General features: G+C 37.0%; 1 protein-coding gene across 8 annotated transcripts in view; it reads right to left on the bottom strand.

Annotated features, from left to right (window-relative positions):
- The window catches only part of ZRANB3 (zinc finger RANBP2-type containing 3), a 228,935-nt gene that overhangs the window by 60,595 nt on the left and 152,777 nt on the right, over window positions 1–15,563 (bottom strand). For all 8 annotated transcript variants that reach the window (XM_073807755.1, XM_033860228.2, XM_073807756.1 and 5 more), the window contains one exon: window positions 1,146–1,317. In XM_073807755.1, coding sequence (XP_073663856.1) covers window positions 1,146–1,317 — 172 coding nt within the window. The remainder of the gene's footprint in view (window positions 1–1,145; window positions 1,318–15,563) is intronic.

Raw genomic sequence — 15,563 nt, 5'->3', positions numbered from 1 at the left:
TGCTTTACATTGGTGTGTTAGTTTCTGCTTTATAACAAAGTAAATCAGTTATACATATACATATGTCCCCATACCTCTTCCCTCTTGCGTCTCCCTTAGAATTCTTAATACTAAGTCTATGTTGCAGTTGAAGTGCTTTTTTTCTCTATTTAGCAGAAATATATTTTTATTTTTTTTTTTCAGATATGTAAACCAATTTTTAATAACACCTTTTGAATAATAATAATGTGATACAAAGTCTGTACCAGATATAATGGATATACAGTGAAGGAAGACGTTGGTTCTGGGGATGGTGGGAAGGAAAGGGTGAGACTGTTTCTTAAGGAAGGCAATGCCATACAGCAGAAACTAATACAACATTGTAAAGCAATTATACTCCAATAAAGATGTTTAAAGAAAAGGAAGGCAATGTCTGAGCTGATGAGCTCAATACTGCTAGAGAACATTTTTTGAAAAACTTGAATCTGGACTATGTTGTAGCCAGTGGCTCCCAAAAGCTGGACCAGTTGCATCTAACTCCTTGGGACAGCTTTCAAAAAATAGCGATCCCAGTTCCCAAGCCCAGAAGTTCTGACTCAGTGAATCTAGGGTGGAGGCCAGGAGTCTCTTTTAAACAGCCCCTCCTGGGGATGTTGGTGTACCAATCGTGTTGGCAGGCACTGGGGAAACCTTGAGGTTATTAGGTCCAGGTTGCATTTTATTTTATTTTATTTTATTTATTTTTTTTTTTAACATCTTTATTGGAGTATAATTGCTTTACATTGGTGTGTTAGTTTCTGCTTTATAACAAAGTAAATCAGTTATACATATACATATGTCCCCATACCTCTTCCCTCTTGCGTCTCCCTTAGAATTCTTAATACTAAGTCTATGTTGCAGTTGAAGTGCTTTTTTTCTCTATTTAGCAGAAATATATTTTTAAATGACTAAGATACTAAATCTTTTCACATTATTTGATGACTAAATTTAAATTCTTCCTGCTCTCTTCTTGAAATGATACAAAGCCAATTCATATGGCTCTATTAATTAAACCTATTTTAAGAAAGTGGACTTTTCCTTCTGTGAAAAATGAAATATGTGCTATCTTTCACAGTATAATTTAAAATGATTTCAAATAAGACTCTCAATCAAACACGGGTTCTCACCTTGGCTGCCGCTGCTGGAAGATCAAATGGAATACGCTGTCTGATTTTAGGGGGCAGCTGGGTTAAAACTTCAGCCTTTAATCTTCTAATCATTATGTCACTTAATAGCTGATGAAGTTCATTAAGATTTGAGGCCCCTCTGCAATCCCACTGAGGTCTTTTACCAAAATATCTGTTAATATAAAGAAAACACATGTAGCAAAGCTGAACTTTAGAGTAAGAAAACAATTTATCCAGTATGTTCTTCTTTTTAATAAGGAGCCATGATGCTGTTTATTTCTTTTTTTTTTTTTAAGATTTTTTTTTTTGATGTGGACCATTTTTAAAGTCTTTATTGAGTTTGTTACAATATTGCTTCTGTTTTTATGTTTTGGTGTTTTTGGCCACGAGGCATGTGGGATCTTAGCTCCCTGACCATTGTTACAATATTGCTTCTGTTTTTATATTTTGGTGTTTTTGGCCACGAGGCATGTGGGATCTTAGCTCCCTGACCAGGGATAGAACCAGCTCCCTCTGCATTGGAAGGCGAAGTCTTAACCACTGGACTGCCAGGGAAGTCCCTTTACTTTTATTTTTGAATGCAAATTAGTTTCAAAAAGCTCAGCTTTAGAAATAGTAATGAATAAGATTACACATTACTCTCAGCTGTAGTAAATGTTAGTGTTTAAACATAGTGTTTATACTGAGTTAATAAAAGGGTGGGATGAACAGATAACTATGAATACCACTGGCATTTTGGATGACCTCACACGTGGCAGTGTGTTTAGCAGATCTAGCCCTAAATAAGCACTAACTGCAAGTACACCAGCCAGTATACATAACAACCAAAACCAACTAAAATGATTTCTACAAATTCTAGGAGGCAATATTATCTCCCATTGAACTGTTAAGCACAGCAGATAGATCACTTGGTGATCTCTTCTTCCTTTGAACCACTGGATTGACAGCAAAGGAAAAAAAAAAAGGTACAAATGCCCTATGAAAGAGAGATGGGAGAGAAAACATCAGAGGATAAGTGATTTCAACAAACGTTTAAGTCAGACAGACAAGCGGTAGCTGACCTGACAAAAGAAAGTAAGCTACAACTTAAAATGTTTGCAATAGGGAACTTATCCTCTAGATCTCTGAGAAGACCAGGAGTTGGAAGCACCAAGCACTGGGGTAGGTATTAAATCGAGCGGACCTATTGAACTTAGGCATCAGGACAGCTGGCCTAATGGCATCCCTGAATCACTGTGACAACCCCACACAAATCCACAAAATTCCCAATCATCTTCCAGGGGCCAATACTACTAAAAATAGCTACTAGAGAATAATTAACAAAGGAAAAATTCCTGTTAGGTTGTATTATAATTACTAATATTAAAAATTAAATAACTATTCATTTTAGTGGGATTTGGTGGTATATAATGCAAACAGTGTCATTTTGAGAAACCTGGAACTTGGCTGACATTGTTTTTTTTTTTAGTTTAATGTATTTTGATAGCAAACATACAGGAATAGTACCAAAAACATTAAAATCATGTATTTGCATGTAGAATTGATTAGAAAAGTATAGTGAATGGATGGAACTACTGTATGATAAAATGACAGACACCACTTAGTTGTCATCAATAAGAAATGTATTGTTTATTGAAATATTTTGACTTTTTAATGCTTTATGTCTCCATATTTATATTAAAACTTTATACACTAATGAAAATGGAAAAATACTTGCCAATAACCGATTCTGTCACCATTTTTCCATTCACAATCAAGATACTTAAGTACATTTTGACCTCACGGTAAAAAAAAAAAGAAAAAAAATCTAATTTTTGTCAATTATATCTTAATAAAACTGGAAAAATAAACTGAACAGGAAAAAAAATCTAATGTTTAGGACTACAGAAAATGAGAAAAAGATGTTGGGTCTTTTTTTGTTGCCATTAAAATGAATTCTTAAGCACATTCTCCACCTTTGCAAATCATTGGGCAAGTGTACAACATGCTAAGCGAAGGTCTTTTGGCACAATTATTCCACTTTGGTATAGAAAGCACACAGGTGTTGTCACACAGGCTAACCACATAGGCCTCACTTGCCTCCTGCAGAGCACAAAATAGTTGAGCACCACATGCACAGGTCTGTTTTGAAGTCGGAGCAATCTAATTTCAGATGCCACACACTACCAGTACCAGGCCTGTAACAATGAGGTTTCTTCACCCCTCCAGGAGAAAGCACTCTATTGAGAGAAGCTTTTGTAGCCAGTTGCCTCCTGGGTGCTTTGTCACTGGTTGATTGCAAGCCCTATGCTTGGTGTAAATGATGGTTTAGAGAAATCCTTTCATCCACCCTCCCTAATCCTCACTTCTCTTTTAGCTGGAGTCAGACCCCTTGAGGTGGTATTGACTTTAAAGAGTGTTGGCTTCTGAGCCCCCAGACTCAAGTTTGGGGTGCAAAAGGCAAATGAGAAGGGGAGGGAGGGCTAAGAGATGCCACCTGTAAAGACCTGGTCTCTTCCCCTTAAATTTGATGTAAATTATACATACTTTTTGGAATATCCTATTCTTTCTTAAAAACAGCTTTACGAAGATATAATTCATAATTCCATACAATTTACCCACTTAAAGTGTACAATTCAATAACGTTTTCTAGTATACTCACAGATATGTGCAACTACCACCATCACAGTAAATTTTAGAACATTTTTATCATCTCAAGAAGGAACCTTGGGCTTCCCTGGTGGCGCAGTGGTTAAGAATCCGCCTGCCAATGCAGGGGACACGGGTTCAAGCCCTGGTCCGGGAAGATCCCACATGCCGCGGAGCAACTAAGCCCATGCGCCACAACTACTGAGCTTGCACTCTAGAGCCCGTGAGCCACAACTACTGAAGCCCGTGGGCCTAGAGCCCGTGCTCCGCAACGAGAAGCCACTGCAATGAGAAGCCTGGACACCACAATGAAGAGTAGCCCTCCCCTTGCCGCAACTAGAGAAATCCTGCACGTAGCAACGAAGCCCCAACGCAGCCAAAAGTAAATAAATAAAACAAATAAATTTATTAAGAAAAAAAAGAAAAAGAAGGAACCTCGTATCCTTTAGCTATCCCTCCCTTAACCGCTGTCCTGTCTACCCAGCCCTAAGCAACCACTAATCTATTTTCTGTCTCTAAAGATTTTCCTATTCTGAATTTTCATATATATGGAATCATACAGCACTGTATAGTCTTTTATGACTAGCTTCTATTACTAAGCATAATATTTTCAAGATTCATCCATGTTGTAGCAAATAATATTCCATTGTATGGATACACCACATTTTGTTTATTCATTTATCTGTTGATAGACATTTGGGCTGTTTCCAACTTTGGGCTTTTATAAACAATGCTGCTATCAAAATTCATGTACAAGTTTTTTTGTGGACATATACTTTCATTTGTCTTGGGTATATACCTAGGAGTTGAATGGCTGGCTTGCATGGCAATTCTACGTTTAATCATTTGAGGAAGTGCTAGACTGTTTTCCAAAGTAGCTAGACCAGTTTACATTCCAACCAGCAGTGTTCAAGGATTCTAATTTCTCCACATCTTCATCAACACTTGTTATGTGACTTTTTGAGTTTAGCCATGCTAGTGGGTATGAAGTGGTATCTCACTGAGGTTTCGATTTCTATTTCTCTGATGACTAATGATGTCAAGCATTTTTTTTTTCATGTGCTCATTGCCCATTTGTATGTCTTTGCTGGAGAAATGCCTATTCAAATACTTTACCCATTTCTGAATTCGGTTGTCATACTGAGTTGTATGAATTCTTAATATATCTAGATACAAGTCCTGTATAAAATGTATGATTTACAAACAATTTCTCCTATTCTGTGGGCTGTCTTTTCATTTGTTTCTATTTACAATTTTGTTTGCTTAAGTTACCATTTACTTCAGAAGTTAAATCCTAATGTTATTTAACTTGTTGTGTTAAATAACATTAGAAGTGGGACCTTAGAGCATGTTGTTACTTGATGTTGGGAAGAATGATGCACACTGTGAATAAAAAAAGGTGACCAGTCTTTCCCTAACAGGAGCTATTCACCATCTACTTTTATTGTAGCCACTCAAAACTTACTTTTGTATAGATGGCTGCCTATGGCATTTAGCTGGTTTTTATTTTAGAACTATATTCTTAATGAATTTTTAAAAAATCAAAGTGACACATGCAATAGTTTTTAAACTTCAAATAAAAAGACTTCCAAGGAAATAGGGTCAGTAAGTTCAGGCTTTGATTTATCCTCTTTGCTTCAAACTCAGGATAGGTAAAATATAAAGAGAAAACAAAAATCCACATTTGGGGATAAAGACAAGGTAAATGCCTCTGTAGTCCAGAAACAGAACAAAAATGTAAAGATGAGAGCAGGGTTAAAGCCATGAAGCTGCTGTTTTATGTTTAAGAGAAGGCAGTAAGAATCAAGAATCAGGGTTGTAAGGACAAAGTATTTTTGGTACAGTGTTAATATAAAATGGATTTTCTAGGAACCATAAATGCTGTTAATGCAAAAGGATATTGTACTTTGCTTTATTAGAAAATTAACCCAAAGTTGTTTGCCACTTTGGAAAATCATGTCACTGGCAACAGTGACATTGAAGTAGCTGCCTTGCAAACACACACAGCTATATTAGCTTGTGTTTGTAGAGCAAGTGTTTATAATGATTCCATACAGACATCAACTTTCATCAATTTTATGATTCAGATTCCCCCCTTTAATATCTCTGAAATTCACAGAGATCTATTAGTTTAATTGTAGCAGTTCTTCCCTCAATGGTATGTAAAATAATAGTGCATATTATAATCAAGGCTGTCTTAGATTCAATAAAATCCAGTATATAAATATACTTATTTCACTCTTTTTAAAATTGACTTCCAGTGTAGTCATTCCTATCTAATGATTATACAAACAAGATGGTGGAGTAGAAGGATGTGAGCTCACCTCTTCCTAAAGAAACACCAAAATCACAACTAACTGCTGAACAACCATTGACAAAAAAACATTGGAACCTACCCAAAAAGATAGCCCACATCCAAAGACAAAGAAGAAGCCACAATGAGACATAGGAGGGGCACAACTGTGATAAAATCAAATCCCATACATGCCAGGTGGGCAACCCACAAGCTGGAACATAATTATACCACAGAAATTCTCCTACAGGAGTGAAAGTTCTGAGCCCCACGTCAAGCTCCCCAGCCAGAGAATCTGGCTTTGAAGGTCACTGGGGTTTGACTGCAGGAATTCCACAGGACTGGGGGAAACAGAAACTTCAGTCTTGGAGAGCACACACAGGGTCTCGTGCGTACCAGGACCCAGGGGAAAAAATCAGTGACCTCATAAGAGACTGGGCCAGACTTATTTGCTAGTATTGGAAGGTCTCCTGTGAAGGTGGGGAGCAGCTGTGGCTCACTGCAGCGACAAGGACACGGGTGGCAGTAGTTCTGAGAAGTACTCATTGGTGTGAACCCTCCTGGAGGCCACCATTTTCTCACCAAGACCTGGCCCCAGCCAACAGTCTGCAGGCTCCAGTGCTGGGACGCCTCAGGCCAAACAACCAACAGGGTGGGAACACAGCCCCACCCTTCAGCAGACAGGCTGTTTAAAGTCTTCTAAGCACACAGCTTCCCAATAAACACACCCCCTGACATGGCTCTGCCCACCAGAGGGACAAGAACCAGCTCCACCCACCAGTGGGCAGGTACCAGTCCCTCCCCGCTGAAGCCTGCAAAGCCTCTTACACAGCCTCATTCATGAGGGGGCAGACGGCAGAAGCAAGAACTATAGCCCTGCAGCTAGAGGAACGGAAACCACAATCACAATAAGTTAGACAAAATGAGAGAGGAGAGGAATATGTCCCAGATGAAGGAACAAGACAAAACCCCAGAACAACAACTAAGTGAAGTGGAGAGAGTCAATCTACCTGAAAAAGAATTCAGAGTAATGATAGTACAGATGATACAACATCTCAGAAAAAGAATAGAGGCACGAATCAAGAAAATACAAAATCAAAAGATTTATAGACAAGCAAAAGCTAAGAGAATTTAGCACGACCAGACCAGCTTTGCAACAAATGCTAAAGGAACTTCTCTAGGTGGAAAAGACCACAACTAGAAACAAGAAAATTACAAATGGAAAAGCTCCTATCTATTTACATTCAAAAATACATATTATTTTAGTTTGCATAATTTTTATTTTTCCCCTGTGTTATGCTGTGTTGTATTAGTTTTTTAAAAAATTACCAGTAGACATAGATTATTATATCTATGTATTTTGTTTCAGTATTAGGGGAGCATTACACAATATTTATTACAAAACGTGGGCATTAAGGTCAACAGGGTTGAGAAACACTGCTCTACAATACTACTACTTCCCTGCTCTTATTATGGTCATTTACACCTATTATGTACTATATATGTAAGACTAAGTTCTGAGAAAAAAAAGTTATTTAATATTTGTGCATGTCAATCTTTAACACAAAGTAAATAAATAAAAGCCCATGAGGAGCAATAAAGACCAAGTAAAGTAAACGAACAAACAAAACCCCCACAACATTTGAGGAAGATGAATGCACAAGATCTTAAATGCCTTAAATTAGAAAACTGTAAGTATTATGAAGGTAAATGTAACATGACATGCAATACAACACAGCTACAAAGATGGTGGAATAGTGACTCTTACCACAAACAAAATGTGAAGAAATAGCTCATAAGCTAAAAAAAGGTATTAAACAGAACTCCTCATACAGTCAAATTCTCTTTACCTGGATAGGTGTACACCAAGGTACGTTGGTAGTTATGAATTACTCCATCTCCTACCTTCTAATTGCTCCCACACAACCCTAAGTTTAGTTTCTAAAATGCAAATTATATTATTCCCTTCCTTAAAAACTTTCAAGAAAAATATGAGCAATGATGTTTCCCTCTTCCAATACCATAAACTCTTACTTTATTTTTAAGATTTATTTATTTGTTTATTTATTTTGGCTGCACTAGGTCTTCATTGCAGTATGCAGGATTTTTTTTTTTTTAAAGATTTATTATTTATTTAATTTATTTTTGGCTGTGTCGGGTCTTAGTTGTGGCATACAGGCTCTTTGTTGCAGTGCGTGGGCTTCTCTCTGGTTGTAGCGTGTGGGTTTTCTCTTCTCTAGCTGTGGCAGGCAGGCTCCAGGGCACGTGGCCTCTGTAGTTGTGGTGCACAGGTTCCAGAGCACATGGGCTCTGTAGTTTGCAGCACGTGGGCTCTAGTTGTGCTGTGTGGGCCTACTTGCCACATGGCATATGGGATTGTAGTTCCCTGACCAGGGATCAAACCTGCATCCCCTCCATTGTCAGGTGGACTCTTTGCCACTGGACCACCAGGGAAGTCCCCAGGATCTTTTTTAGTAGCAGCATGTGGACTTCTTAGTTGCAGCATGCAGAGTTCTTAGCTGTGGCATGCAGACTCTTAGTTGCTGCATGCAAACTCTTAGTTGCGGTATGCATGTGGGATCTAGTTCCCTGACCAGGGATTGAACCCAGGACCCCTGCACTGAGAGCATGGAGTCTTACCCACTGGACCACCAGGGAAGTCCCTGTTACGGTTTTTAAGTGTTCTTAAAAATTCAGCTTGGAAATACAATACTAAACCAGGATTCTCTCATGCTTTATCAGTCTTATGAGATTAGATGATAGTCATAAAACATCACTAAATACGGGAAATTAGTTCTTCCTATTATCTCATACTCTCTCAATTGTCAGCCCCAGACTCATAATCATGAAAGTTATGAGTGAAATAATAATGACTGAAAATTTCCCCTAGTTAAAGTCAGATACCAAACCACAAATCCAGAAAGCTCAGAGAATATCAAGCAGGATAAACACCCAAAAAACTACACCCAGGCATACCACATTCAAACTTCAGAAAATCAAAAATAAGGGAAAAAACACTGAAAGAAGTCAGGGAAAAAAATAAAACACCTTACATATATGGGAGCAAAAATAAGAATTATATATAACTTCTCCTCTGAAACGAAAGCAAGAAGAGAGTAGAGTAAAATATTTAAAGTGTTCAGAGAAAACCCCACCACCCTAGAATTCTGTACCCTGCAAAATTATCCATCAAGAGTCAAGGTGAAACAAAGACTTTTCTCAGACAAACAAAAATTGAGGGGATTTGTTCGTAAGACCTGCTTTGCAAGAAATATTAAATGAAGATCTTCACTGGGACAAAGTGAGACAGTGCCATGGACATATATACACTACCAAATGTAAAATAGATAGCTAGTGGGAAGCAGCCACATGGCACAGGGAGATCAGCTCAGTGCTTTGTGACCACCTGGAGGGGTGGGATAGGGAGGGTGGGAGGGAGACACAAGAGGGAGGAGATATGGGGATATATGTATATGTATAGCTGATTCACTTTGTTATAAAGCAGAAACTAACACCATTGTAAAGCAATTGCACTCCATAAAGACGTTAAAAAAAAAAAAAAGAACCAAGTGAGAAAAATAAAAGTCCCTGTGAAGAGAAAATAAATAAATAAATGAAGATCTTTAGAAAGAGAAAAATGATGTAAGTCAGAATATCAGATCTACATAAAGAAGGCAAGAGAATTGGAGAATGAATGAGTGAAAGTAAAATAAAAACTTTTATTTTTCTTATTTTTAATTGATCTAACAGATCACAGTTTGCTCAAAATAATAATAGCAACAGTGTATTCCATTATCTCTCTATATATATACTTATGTATAACTGAAATGAGTGACAGCAATGATACAAGGTACTAGAGGGAAGAATGAGGATTATTTTGTTAATATAAGATACTTGCACTATTCATGAAGTAGTATAGTGTTGCTAGACCATGGTATAGTGATGACTTTTTAGATACAATACCAAAGGCATGATGTATAAAAGAAATAATTGATAAGCTGGATGGACTTCATTAAAATTAAAACTTTTGCTCTTTGAAAGACAATGTGAAGAGAATGGAAAGATAAACTCCAGACTGAGAAAAATATTTGCAGAAGACACACTAATGAAGGACTATTATCTAAAATATGCAAAGAACTCTTAAAACCCAAGAATAAGAAAACAAGTAACTCAATTTTAAAATGGCACGACTTCCTTGGTGGCACAGTGGTTGAGAATCTGCCTGCCAATGCAGGGGACACGGGTTCAAACCCTGGTCCGGGAAGATTCCACATGCCGCAGAGCAACTAAGCCCATGAGCCACAACTACTAAGCCTGCACCGTGGAGCCTGTGCACCGCAACTACTGAGCCCATGTGCTGCCACTACTGAAGTCCGCGCACCTAGAGCCCATGCTCCGCAACGAGAAGCCCGCAAACCACAACGAAGAGTAGCCCCCCTCCCGCAACTAGAGAAAGCCTGTGTACAGCAACGAAGACCCAATGCAGCCAAAAATAAATAAATAAAGTTATTTTTTTTTTAAAAAATGGCAAAAGACCTGAACAGACATCTCACCAAGAAAGATACACAGATTTCAAGTAAGCATATGAAATGATTTACAACATCATAAGTAATTAGGGAATTGCAAATTAAAACAATGAGATACCACTATACATCTATTAGAATGGCTAAAATCCAAAACACTGATGACACCAAATGCTGACAAGGATGTGGAGCGATAGGAAATCTCATTCATTGCTGGGGGGAATGCAAAATGGTAGAATTATCAAGTTATGAAAAAATGTGGAAGAAACTTAAATGTATATAACTAAGTGAAAGAAGTTAATATGAAAAGGCAACACTATATGATTCCAACCAAATAACATTCTTGAAAAGGCACTATGGAGACACTAAAAAGATAAATGCTTGCTAGGGCTTACAGGGGAGGGAGAGATGATTAGGTGGAACACAGAGAATCTTTAGGGCAGTGAAACTATTCTAACAAAGGTGGATACATGCCACTGCACCTTTGTCAAAACCCATAGAATGTTTAATACCAAGAGTGACCCCTAATGTAAACTGTGGACATAGGGTGATAATGATGTGTCAATGGAGTTCAATGATAGTACAAATGTGCATTGTGTTGCAGAATTTCAATAGTGTGGGAGGTTGTGCATTGTGAGAAGAGGGGGTATATGGGAACTCCTTGTACTTTCTAGTCAATTTTGCTGAGAACCTACAACTGCTCCTAAAAAATAAAGTTTATTAATTTAAAAAAGGGGGTGTTGCATATTTCAGCTTCTACCCTGCACATTTCCAGGATTCCCTCCCCAAAGCCCACTAGGGCAACAGATCTTCTGAGCTAAGGGTGCCTGCGCTGATGTCAGACTGCTTGAGATCTTGGGCTGGGGAGCTTTTAAGTGCCTAAGGCCAAGGAATTTTCAGAGGTCTATGAGGCTTTTTTTTAATGAAGTAAAAAGAACAAATTTGTATTTGTGTGTGTGTGTGTGTGTGTGTATGTGTGTGTGTGTGTGTGTGTGTTGGGGAGTATGGTGTACAAAAGCAGGAGATTCTGGGACTAGGAAACATTCCTGACTTTAGGTCTTAGCCATTTCTTTCCTGATCTTTAGTTTCTAAAATGCATAAAATGTGAAAGTCCACTATTTTGGGGGAATGGTTGAATAAAATGTAGGTCATGCCAAACATGGACTATTAAGCAACTATTCATTAAGAAGCAGTTGATTAATATGTATGGAGTAAGAAAAATGTCAAAGGTATACAATAAATGAAAAACAGAAGTTGTAGAGTAATATGTTTGATACGAAAGATTATGTATATGTATATGTGTGTGTACATGTGTATGTCTGTATAATAATGGAAACAGCGCTGGAAGAATATGCAGCAAAATATAACATTGCTAATCTTGGGGGTAATGGTGGTGGGGATTAAAAGGGTTGACATAAAAACTTTTTTTTTAACTCCCATTTTGTTTTTAGAGGCATACTTCAGAGATACTGTGGGTTCAGTTCCAGACCACCACAATAAAGTGAATATCACAATAAAGCGAGTCACACAAAGTTTTTGGTTTCCCAGTGTATATAAAAGTTATATACAAGTTGCATACAAAAGTTGTATATAAAAGTATACTGTAGTCTCTTAAGTGCACAACAGCATTATGTCTAAAAGAAAAGTACATACCCTAATAAAAATATTTTATTGCTAAAAAATACTCAGCTTCAGTGAGTCATATTTTCACAATAATAACATCAAAGATTACTGATCACAGACACCATAACAACTATAATAATAATGAAAACATGTGAAATATTATGAGAATTACCCAAGTGTGACACAGAGACATGAAGTGAGCAAACACCACTGGAAAAATGGTGCTGATACACTTGCTTAGATGCAGGGTTGCCAGAACCTTCAATTTATGAAAAAATACAGTATCCGAGAAGCACAATAAAATGAAGTATGCCTGTACTTTGTCTACCTGTTTATAATAAGCAAATAATGCTTTTGTAATTAAAAAATTTCAATTCAGAAAAAAATCACAACAAATTTCACAATTTAAAAAATTTATAGGGGCTTCCCTGGTGGCTCAATGGTTAAGAATCCACCTGCCAATGCAGGGGACACGGGTTCGAGCCCTGGTCTGGGAAGATCCCATATGCCGCGGAGCAGCTAAGCCCGCGAGCCACAACTACTGAGCCCGCGAACCACAACAACTGAGCCCGTGTGACACAACTATTGAAGCCCGCACGCCTAGAGCCCGTGCTCCGTGACAAGAGAAGCCACTGCAATGAGAAGCCCGCACACCACAATGAAGAGTAGCTCCCACTCGCCGTAACAAGAGAAAGCCTGTGCACAGCAACAAAGAACCAATGCAGGCAAAAATAAAAATAAATAAATTTATTTTTAAAAAAATGTTTATAAACACCTACACTTGTTTCCAAATCCAGGAAAAGAACACATTTTTATTAGTTAACTGGACACACATCTATAATGCTTTTCCCACATTTTCCACTGCTTACCCTTTGATTGCCTCTGTAATATATTCTTTAAAGAAATAGGATAATTCAGACTTTACTCAAGCATGGATGACCAAATTTTATTTTCTATTAATAATTTTTAAAAGTTTCTTTCAGGTTCATAACTTATCATTACCATGTTGTGTAAAATTTTTTGGAATTGTCAAATTTGAAAAAACTTCCATCAAGTTTCTGCTATATATGAGCTGTAAGAATTGGAATTATTTACAGATTAATCCTCTGGCTCTGTACCTTTCAACCTTGCTTGTCTTCCATTACTTATATCCTTCCAGCGTGAGTGCCAGAGGACAAGCTCACACTGCAGTACAACTGCCATCCTTTCACTGTGCGTGTTCCTGGAAGCCATTCCTACATTGGGATGGCTAGCTATCACCTAAAAATACCTAAAAATGGAAATTACGGAGAACCACATAAACTCAAACTAAGTGTACCCCCAATAGAGTTTCCTCTTAGCCTGATCCAGAAAATGCTCGCTGACACCCAACACCACCACACAAATATATATATACATGTGTGTGTATATATACATACATATATATAAAAATACATATATATATATAAATGATGGACTGAAAAAAGATCTTTCAATCTATTGAGATTAAAGTAGCCTACATCTATAAATTTGACAGGACACAAAATTGTGAAAATTGCCGAAGTCCTTCCCAGAGCCTTGAAATGGGCCTCTATGTAAGTGAGTGATTCTGAAGTTTAAGGTTCATTAGTTTTATGGGAAGGAAAGAAAATTATAAAACAAGTCTGTAAGTACAATGGCAAAGAAGGTGTATACATGAAAGAGGAAAGGTGTAAATGAATAAGAAAAAAATATTTTTTAAAGACCAAGCAGCAGCAGTATGCCTTAGGGTATAATTAAACATTTAAACATAAAGAAAATGTAATTCCTAACAACCTAAAATTAACAACAACAACAACAAAATTTCAAATGTCTCTAAAGAAGTTAGGAAACATGAACCTTTAAAACTTTTTTGGAATTAATATAGCCATTTTCTCATTCATATTTACAAAGTAAGTAAAAACTCGTTTCTCCTTTTCTAAACAATAAACATAAACTTTTTTGTATCTGTCTTTTTGACCATGTATAATTAAAAAGAGGCATTTCTACATAGGCACTTGATATTAGCTTATGATGATGGAATTGGAAGTTTATAGCAAAGAACATGCATGCTTATCTGTGTTCATGAACACACACACGCGCGCACACACAGAGTTAACTTTGGACTTTGGAAATTACCCTCTGACTTCTTTTTTAGAAGTTAAGTTCCCTTGTGTACTTTTGCAGCAATCCCTTTCTTCTACTCCCAGCTCCTGGGAAACACTGATCTGTTTTCTGCTCCTACAGTTTTGCACGTTTCAGAATGGTACATAAATAGAATCATACAGTATGCAGCCTTTTAAATCTGATTTCTTTCACTTTGCATACTGCATTTGAAATTCACCTATGTTATTGAGTGTATTAGTAGTTCATTCCTTTTTATTGTGAGTAATATATTCCACTGCATGGATATTTTATCATTTGTTTGTACATTCACCAGTTGAAGGACATCTGGATTGTTTCAAGTTTTAAGTGACTATAAATAAAACTGCTGTAAACATTTGCATACATATTTTTGAAAGAACATATGTTTTCATTTATCTTGACTAAATATCCAAAATGGGATCGCTGGGTTGTATGTTAAGTGTATGCTTAACTTTATAAGAAATTGGCATACTTTTTCCCAAAGTTCCTATGCCATTTTGCATTCCCATCACCAATGTATGTGAATTTCAGTTGTTCAGCATCATACATTACCATCATTTGGTATTGTCAGTCTGTAAAAATTTTACCTGTGCTAATGCATGTGTACTGGTATTTATTGTAGTTTTAACTAGCACTTCTCTAATGACGAATGATGTTGAGCATCTTTTCAAGTGCTTATTTGACCTCACCTTATTTTATTGGTGAGGCCTCTTTTTCAACCATTAAAAAATTTTTTCTCTTTCTTTTATAATGGAGTTTTGATATATTATTTGATATATTCTTTTATAAATTCCTTTTTATATTTTAAAATTTATATTTTATAGACATATATGAATATATATTCCTTTATCAAATATGTGCTTTACAAATATGTATGTGTGTGTGTGTGTGTACCTTTTTTTTTTTTTGGCACGTTGAGGGGCATGTGAGATCTTACTTCCCCAACCAGGGATGGAACCCATGCCCCCTGCAGTGGAAGCACAGAGTCCTAACCACTGGACCATCAGGAAATTCCCACAAATATTTTCTACTCCTCTGTGGCTTGTCCATTCATTCTCTTACCAGTATCTTTGGAAGAGACCTTTTCAATATTTATGAAGTAAAATTCATCACTTTTATCTTTCACAGTTCATGTTTTTTGTGTCCTATATAAAAAAAAGTTTGCCTAACCCCAGGTCACAATGTGTTTTTCCTTTATTTTCTTTGAGT

This window comes from Tursiops truncatus, chromosome 7, assembly GCF_011762595.2.
Source record: "Tursiops truncatus isolate mTurTru1 chromosome 7, mTurTru1.mat.Y, whole genome shotgun sequence".
Lineage (NCBI taxonomy): Eukaryota > Metazoa > Chordata > Mammalia > Artiodactyla > Delphinidae > Tursiops > Tursiops truncatus.
Note: the sequence above shows the minus strand (reverse complement) of the source record. Positions and strands in the feature narration are given on the sequence as shown.